The sequence below is a fragment of the Pundamilia nyererei genome, unplaced genomic scaffold, assembly GCF_000239375.1.
Source record: "Pundamilia nyererei isolate P.nyererei 1_Seehausen unplaced genomic scaffold, PunNye1.0 scaffold00210, whole genome shotgun sequence".
Classification (NCBI taxonomy): domain Eukaryota; kingdom Metazoa; phylum Chordata; class Actinopteri; order Cichliformes; family Cichlidae; genus Pundamilia; species Pundamilia nyererei.
In genome coordinates, this window is record NW_005187611.1 from 60,344 (window position 1) to 67,643 (window position 7,300).

Below are 7,300 nucleotides of genomic sequence, written 5' to 3' on the forward strand. Positions count from 1 at the left end.
GGACACCGGCCCTTGAGGTTTGGAGCTGGACACCCCTGGTTTAAGGTACTTACACTGACAAGTATAAACCACCTCCAGGTACTTGTAGGTGCCAAAACAGGGGTCTCCAAATACAGAGTTGCTCGACGAGATAGTACAGCTGTTTTTCCCATTACAGCTTTGAATGCAGATAGAAAGTGAGTCAGCAAAGGGTTTAACACACTGCACGTTGTGTAGCCTGGTAAAAGAAAAAACATAAAACTAAACAAAGACAGTCAATCTGTACCTTTCAGCTACAACACTGGTGCTCGTCTGACTTGAGCACTGGACAACTTGGAGCTGAGAAGCCGGACGTCCAGCAGAGCATGTGGTTTTGTCATGGCGTCCATAATCAGCTCCGTGGATAACTAAAACCTGTCCTTTTTCTGAGGAAGAGATCATAAACAATAACCATGTTTACATTTCAATAAATGAAATTCAACAAAGTTACAAAAAAGAAAACCTCACCACACTGAAGGTTTGCCTCAGATCCTTCACATGTTACACTCTGGACTGAGAGAAAAACACAAAACACATTAGAAAGTGTAATAATTCATGTGCAGACTGATTATTAGTTCATGATTTAATTCGTAACTTGAACTCTTTTGCATCCTTTTCCTCCTGTTTCATCGTTTCTGCATCCTACAATCTGTCTTTGAATAAAATAAAAACGTACTATGATTTTTTATACTTGTTTTCCTCTGTAATAAGGTACTTACACTGACAAGTATAATCCACCTCCAGGTACTTGGAGGTGCCAAAACAGGGGTTTCCAAAAACAGAGTTGCTCGCTGAGATATTACAGCTGTTTTTCCCATTACAGCTTTGAATGGAGATAAAAAGTGAGTCAGCAGAAGTTTGACATACTGCATATCTGGGAGAAAATTAAAAGTTGAAAAAAGACAGTAACCATCTGTACCTTGCAGCTATTACTTCAATGCTCTCTGGACTTGAGCACTGGACATCTCTGAGCCTACAGTGAGGTTGTAAGTTAGAGCACGTGGTTTGGTCATGGCGTCCATAATCAGATCTGTGAATGACTAAAATCTGCCCTTTCCCTGAGGACGAGATCACAGCGTTAAACTATAAACAAGTTTGCATTTCAATGAAATGTTTTCAATAAGTTACAAAAAAGAAAACCTCACCACACTGAAGGTTTGCCTCAGATTCTTCACATGTTACAGTCTGGACTGAGAGAAAAGCGTAAATCACATTCATTAAATCACAAACTTTAAAAATTAATGTGGAGAAAAATAGCTAAAATAGACAGAGACATTTCCCTTTTTATCATTCTTCCATACATGGTAATTAAACTCATTCTCCGAATACTCCCCGGGGGATTTACACTTTCTTGACTCTTCTTCTGTCACTTGTCACTAGGCAAGCTCAAATGCAGTTAGAAGCTAAATGAATTCCTGGCCTTCGGCCTGGCCTATGTTTAAATCATATATGTCTGTAAGCGTGAATGCTGTTTTAACCTTCCATTGGTCCAAGTCACTTACATAATAGATCGGCTGGGACATCGCACCCACCGAAGCTTAAGACCTTAAATAAACCGAACATCAACTCTTTTAATGAGCGCAACATAAAATGTGTGTATACAATGATTATAGCTGCACCTGTAATAAAAAGGTTAATATGATGCCAGTAGCTTTAATAAACATTTTAATGCAATATTAATGATGAAGGCTACATTGTAGCAGTAAAATAATTTCTTTATTCTCACACTAAATATTATTTCATGATCACAGATTCAATTTGTAAGTTTTGCAACGTTTTCCTTCTTGGTTCGGATTTGATTTTGTGTTTTTGTGTTTTTGATTGTTCACCTTTTAGCTTTTAAAAGTGGAATAAAGTTGAGTTTGATTCTGGAGCACAATCTTGAAATCCAAAAATTAAATCGAAATGTGTATTTATGCACTAAGTGAAATCAAAAAGAATGGTGCTTTGGTCGCTAGCATGTGTACGTTACTGTTTAAGGTACAGAGGTTTGACTCCACTGGATGAAATTAAAGTTGATGGTTCTTGTGAATATATTGTTTGCTAGCATTTGTTTGGAGTTGTATGTGCATTACTGTTTGAGGTACTTACACTGACAAGTATAATCCACCTCCAGGTACTTGTAGGTGCCAACACAGGGGTCTCCAAACACAGAGTTGGTCGCTGAGATAGTACAGCTGTTTTTCCCATTACAGCTTTGAATGCAGATAGAAAGTGAGTCAGCAGATGTTTAACACACTGCACATTGTGTAATCTGGAAAAAAAGTAAAACTAAACAAAGGCAGCCAATCTGTACCTTTCAGCTACAACACTGGTGCTCGTCTGACTTGAGCACTGGACATCTTGGAGCTGAGAGGCCGGACGTCCAGCAGAGCATGTGGTTTTGTCACGGCGTCCATAATCAGCTCCGTGGATAACTAAAACCTGCCCTTCACCTGAGGAAGACATTAAACTATAACCATGTTTGCATTTCAAACAAATTAATTCAAAAATAAAAAGACAAACCAACAAAACATAACCCTCACCACACTGCAGGTTTGCCTGAGATCCTTCGCATGTTACACTCTGGACTAAAAGAAGAGACATAAATTTTTAATTTTCAGCAATTTTTTGAATTTCTCTGACAAAAAAAGAAGTGACATAACACTTAAAAATGTGATTTTAAGAGTTCAGTGCTAACAGTGGAGCTCAATGGCACAGACTAACATCTGTCTTTGATATCGAATCAGTATTTATTAGTACATTAAATTTATTATTTTTCGTTATTTGGACAGAGGTGATGAACAGAACAAAACAAAACAAAACAAAACAAAACAAAACAAAACAAAACAAAACAAAACAAAACAAAACAAAACAAAACAAAACAAAACAAAAAAAGAAAGTTTAACCTTAAAAGTTGAAGCCAGTGCTAAAATCCTAAAACCTGCAGTTCCTTGAACATCCACCGGAGTCTCCCGCAGTGAGTCACTGCCATAATAAAAGGTTCACCTTTACATGGCAGCAGAAGTAAAACTGTTTTGGTCTCTATTACTGTTTTTTTTAAATAACAATTTTTTAAAACAATTATATGTGTGAGGTTAATTTTTTTTTAACAGACCAGTTTAAACGCTTAATGAAAGCATAAAGTTTCCATTATTATGGGCGTTGCCTTTTTGACTGATTGGTTCAATGGGACAGGTGACCCCCAGTAGGAGGAGTTTAAGTAACTCTGGGTCTTGTTTCCAAGTGAGGGAAAAGCGAAGAAGTAGTTGACACAGGGATTAATGCAGTGTCTGCAGTTGTGTGAACTGCTGGTATGGGCTCAAATTGTGGTCAGTAATATTTTGTACTTGTAAATCAAATGTGTACTTGTGAACTGGGTTTTGTAACCTTGTGAAACAAAATATGTGAAAATTTTTATGTTTGTGTATCTATAGATGAGAATTTGTGTGTGTGTAAAAAAGATTTGTGTTTGTAAAAATTTGCACTCAACTTCCCAGGCTGTGTGTGTGTTTGAACTTACGAGCACAAATTTGGACCCAACGTCTGAGCAGCTCTGCTTAGACTCCTCCTCAAGCAACATGGACTTCTTTTGCTGGCTTAAAGCACTTCCATATTAGCTCCACTTTTCTAACCCAGGAGGTCTGTACATCTTTCATATACAGAGTATGCTTTTCTTACCGTGGCTCAAGCGGCAGATCTGGCTGTCACAGGCGGGCTTTCTTTGTGGGGACACGGTGGTCTCAGCTCTGGTATAGCCTGAAATTTAAAATAATGAGTCTTTGCTGTATTAATAAGTGCTGTATTGCTAATTTTATAGTCACAATTTAATAGTTTAGTAGTTCCTGCCTTTTTTAAGCAAATAAATATCCAAATAAACAATCCACCTATTTACACAATAATAAATAAATATTATATATAGTAACTGAAAACCCAAAGTGCTTTACAGTAGAAAAGCGCTTTTGGTTTCTAGTATGTTTTTGCAACACTGCAATACATCTGCCGTTTTCAGTTCATCCTTTCGTGTCTGCGAGTCCTGCATTTGGGTCCTACATCCTGCCTGCCACACAGCGTAACATGACATGAGCATAATAACCATCTTCTGTTAACTGTCATTTACTGTCAGTTATTTGTATGGCACATTTCACAGAATACAAGTTGACACCCAATCACATCATTTGGTTGTAATTAACAAACATTAAATCAGGACAGGATCCATCAGCTGCAAATCGTTATCAGTATTAGTACTTGGTATCAGAATCCAGAATCCAGCGACAAAGGAGGTAAGGCCTGCTGTTGATTCAGGAAACACGCCCACGTTTATTGGTGATAGTCACAGTTAACACAGGCTTCTTCCTGCGCAATGTCACGTAACAGCTTGACGCTTGTGTTTAAACTCAGAGTTTCTTACATGGTTTAAAATTAACAGACAGGATGTAAATAAAAGGTCCCATGTAATCAGAGTGAAAGCATAAGTTCAGCAAATCTGTTCGATCGGATCAAGGTGGCAATATAAAGTTAAAAACTGGCACATTGGGATAAAAGTGACTGAAACGTGTATTTACCTGAACTCATGAGTAAACATGTTACTCCCAGAACTGAAAATCAGATAAGAAAAAAATATTATTATTGAGTTTTAATGATTTAAAATCCAACCTAAAAGTTGTTACAAGTAACTTGTAAATAATTAATAACCCATTAATTATTTACTTTTATAAAGGAAGATTAGAAAGCACCTCATCTCAAGTACCTCTTAAAGATAAAAAGCTTAAGAAGAGTGACACTTAATCTTTCCCTCTGACTTTATGAAAAACTCTTATATTTAAATAATCAGTCTGTTGTACTCACAGAACATCCTGCTGAGTCCAGAGAGCATGATGTTAGTGAAGAGCTGAGCAGATAAAACAGGTAACCTGTGTATTTCTACTGCTTGGCTAAGAAATATTATGTGCATGCAAGACAAAAACACAATGCAAAAATGAAAATATTTGCTTTATCAGACGTCACAAATATTTTTTAAAAAGTAATAATTGAAAGATTACATGTAACCATACTAAAATATGAACCATAAAAAACAAAAACTATAAAAATGTGAAGGAAAAGGAATAATCTAAGGCGCTTGGAAAGAAAAGCGACTGGATTTGTTTGAGCCGAGAAAAAACTCAAGAAACTCAAACAAGTCGAGTCGTTTTTCTTTCCAAGCTCCTTAGATTTCTGTGGCTTAGCTGACTGAAAACTTACACTGGCAAAAATGTATAGGTTGCTGTTAGTACTCTCATTGTGGTATTTTGGATGAACTTGAAAGCACTTCAGGTAGGTTTTCCAAAAACAATTTCATGCTTTTAACAGATGTATCAACTTGTTTTTCAACATCACTCCAAGACACAAAGTTTTTTATTTTAGCAGTAATGTGTATACGAAAGAAGTCAGCTCTACGTATTTCTCACTGGAAGCCGAAGTTAGGGCATCCATAGTCAGTTTCATGTTTTTAACCCATGCCTGTTTTAAACTAATCTTATAATCTAAAATAATTGTTTTATCAGACCGATAATATGATTTTTTTTTTACTGTACTGTTTTACTGTTCTACAGATATTACCAAAGGGAAGCAACATATAAATAATGTAGCTGCTGTTTCTGATGAACACTAAATCCTGACACAAACTAAAAATAAACCACATTTGCTAATAATCACATAGCTAATTTACAACAGTCACAGTTTTGAGAATTTTTAAGTAAAATTAGATTAATAGTTTTAAATGTAAATATTATTAAGGAATATGATTCAATGTTCAGTTTTATGACACACAGAATGCAGTTTCAACTATATTTTTAAATTCACGTACTAAAATTATTGCATTTATACACAACATCTTCTACTATTATACACAACATCTTCTACTATTGTACACACATTATAGTAGAAAATGATTTCTTCTGTTTATGCTGTGATACGAACAAATAAGTTAAGCGTTACCTTGTTAGAACAATCCAGCAAAGCTGCACAGCCAGTATCTGGGACACGTAGCGTTTATGAGTACCTTTTTAGGAGTGTTCACATCATCCGCCAACTGCAAGTTAGGAATTTGTTATTATAATAAAAAGAAACTAAATATTGAATTACACATTGACATACCCGGATGCAACTAAGTAAATATTAGTTAAGAAAACAAGGGTGTTAACTAGTAAATAGTTTAACTGTAGCGTGCATTAATGTAATAACGTGGTTAGCCTACTCAACGTAAATTACACACGAACAACATGAAGCTACTCACGCAGAGAAGAAAAGCTGCTGCTGCCATCATCATCCATCATCATTTCTGCTACACTGGCAGGGCTAGGGGCCAGGACTCTACTCTTCGGGTTCTTGGGGGATGTTGCTAACTCCGGGTCCGACAAAAGGCACCACACCTGTAGTAGGTATGGTGCATTTCTCGGCTTTAAATTATACCCGCTATGTGTCACCAGGTGTTTTATAAGATTCGAGGTGTTACCTCCTTCGCACAGTATCACATTAAAGCACTTGTTGCAGGCTGCTGAGTTTGCATCTGTGAAGTACATGCAGCTGTGAAGTACAGCCAGACTTTTGACCGCAGGGCTTTTGGGCATTTTTAATCTGTAGCTCTACTCTAAAAGAACATACGCACCTGGGCCTGCCTACTATCCTTGGAAACGTAAAATGATTAGCTAGAATCTGAAGTGTATGACATCTCAGGAAAAAAAAAGAACTGAAATAAAGCACCGAAATGTGCGCTGCCATTATGGCATCGGATACCGGTACCCATCCCTAGCTGTGAGCACTCAGACTGTGTTTATTGAACGCAATATGGATAAGATCTTGGAGAAGAAGAACGGGAATTGACACCTGGTGACCAGTGACGGACATTAGACAAAACTGTAAAACTGGATGCAGTTTGTTCGCACTAACCAAAACAACTACCATGATTACTAATGCGGCTATCCCACTGGCGTCAGCTAAAGGCCTGCCAAGGTCGAAGCTGACTGGAACAACAAAAATTCTCCTATGAAAACAGGACTGTTGTCAGAAATCTTTGTCCCTCCTTCAAGGCCTCCTGGGTCCACTGAAGACTGTGAACCTTTGCTTAACTGGGTGTGGCGACGCTTTCTCTCAGCTGAACACGGGATAAACACACACACGGATACACGCATGTCACCTGGGTAGGCTGGAAGACTGTTTACTTAGCCTGGCTGGGCGAAGGACACTCTCTACACACCCACATACACTGATACACACTCATCCCCCTCCCTTTCCAAACGCCTTCGATGCCTTCCATTTTTACATT

The 7,300-nt window shown here is 37.5% G+C and overlaps 1 protein-coding gene across 2 annotated transcripts in view; it reads right to left on the minus strand.

Moving 5' to 3' along the window:
* Positions 1-6,058, minus strand: part of LOC102216082 (L-rhamnose-binding lectin CSL3-like) — a 27,691-nt gene extending 21,633 nt beyond the window's left edge. The window contains exons 1-13 of one of the 2 annotated variants that reach the window (XM_005747964.1): positions 5,974-6,058; positions 4,846-4,888; positions 4,563-4,595; positions 3,679-3,756; positions 2,544-2,588; positions 2,315-2,453; positions 2,110-2,213; positions 1,164-1,208; positions 938-1,076; positions 738-841; positions 487-531; positions 266-404; positions 54-157 (exon numbers count right to left, since the gene is read on the minus strand). In XM_005747964.1, coding sequence (XP_005748021.1) covers positions 54-157; positions 266-404; positions 487-531; positions 738-841; positions 938-1,076; positions 1,164-1,208; positions 2,110-2,213; positions 2,315-2,453; positions 2,544-2,588; positions 3,679-3,756; positions 4,563-4,595; positions 4,846-4,873 — 1,003 coding nt within the window. In that variant the 5' untranslated portion in view covers positions 4,874-4,888; positions 5,974-6,058. Of the gene's footprint in view, positions 1-53; positions 158-265; positions 405-486; positions 532-737; positions 842-937; positions 1,077-1,163; positions 1,209-2,109; positions 2,214-2,314; positions 2,454-2,543; positions 2,589-3,678; positions 3,757-4,562; positions 4,596-4,845; positions 4,932-5,973 lie in introns of both variants that reach the window. The other variant, XM_005747963.1, reaches the window with a different exon arrangement.
* Between the last annotated feature and the right edge of the window lie 1,242 nt (positions 6,059-7,300).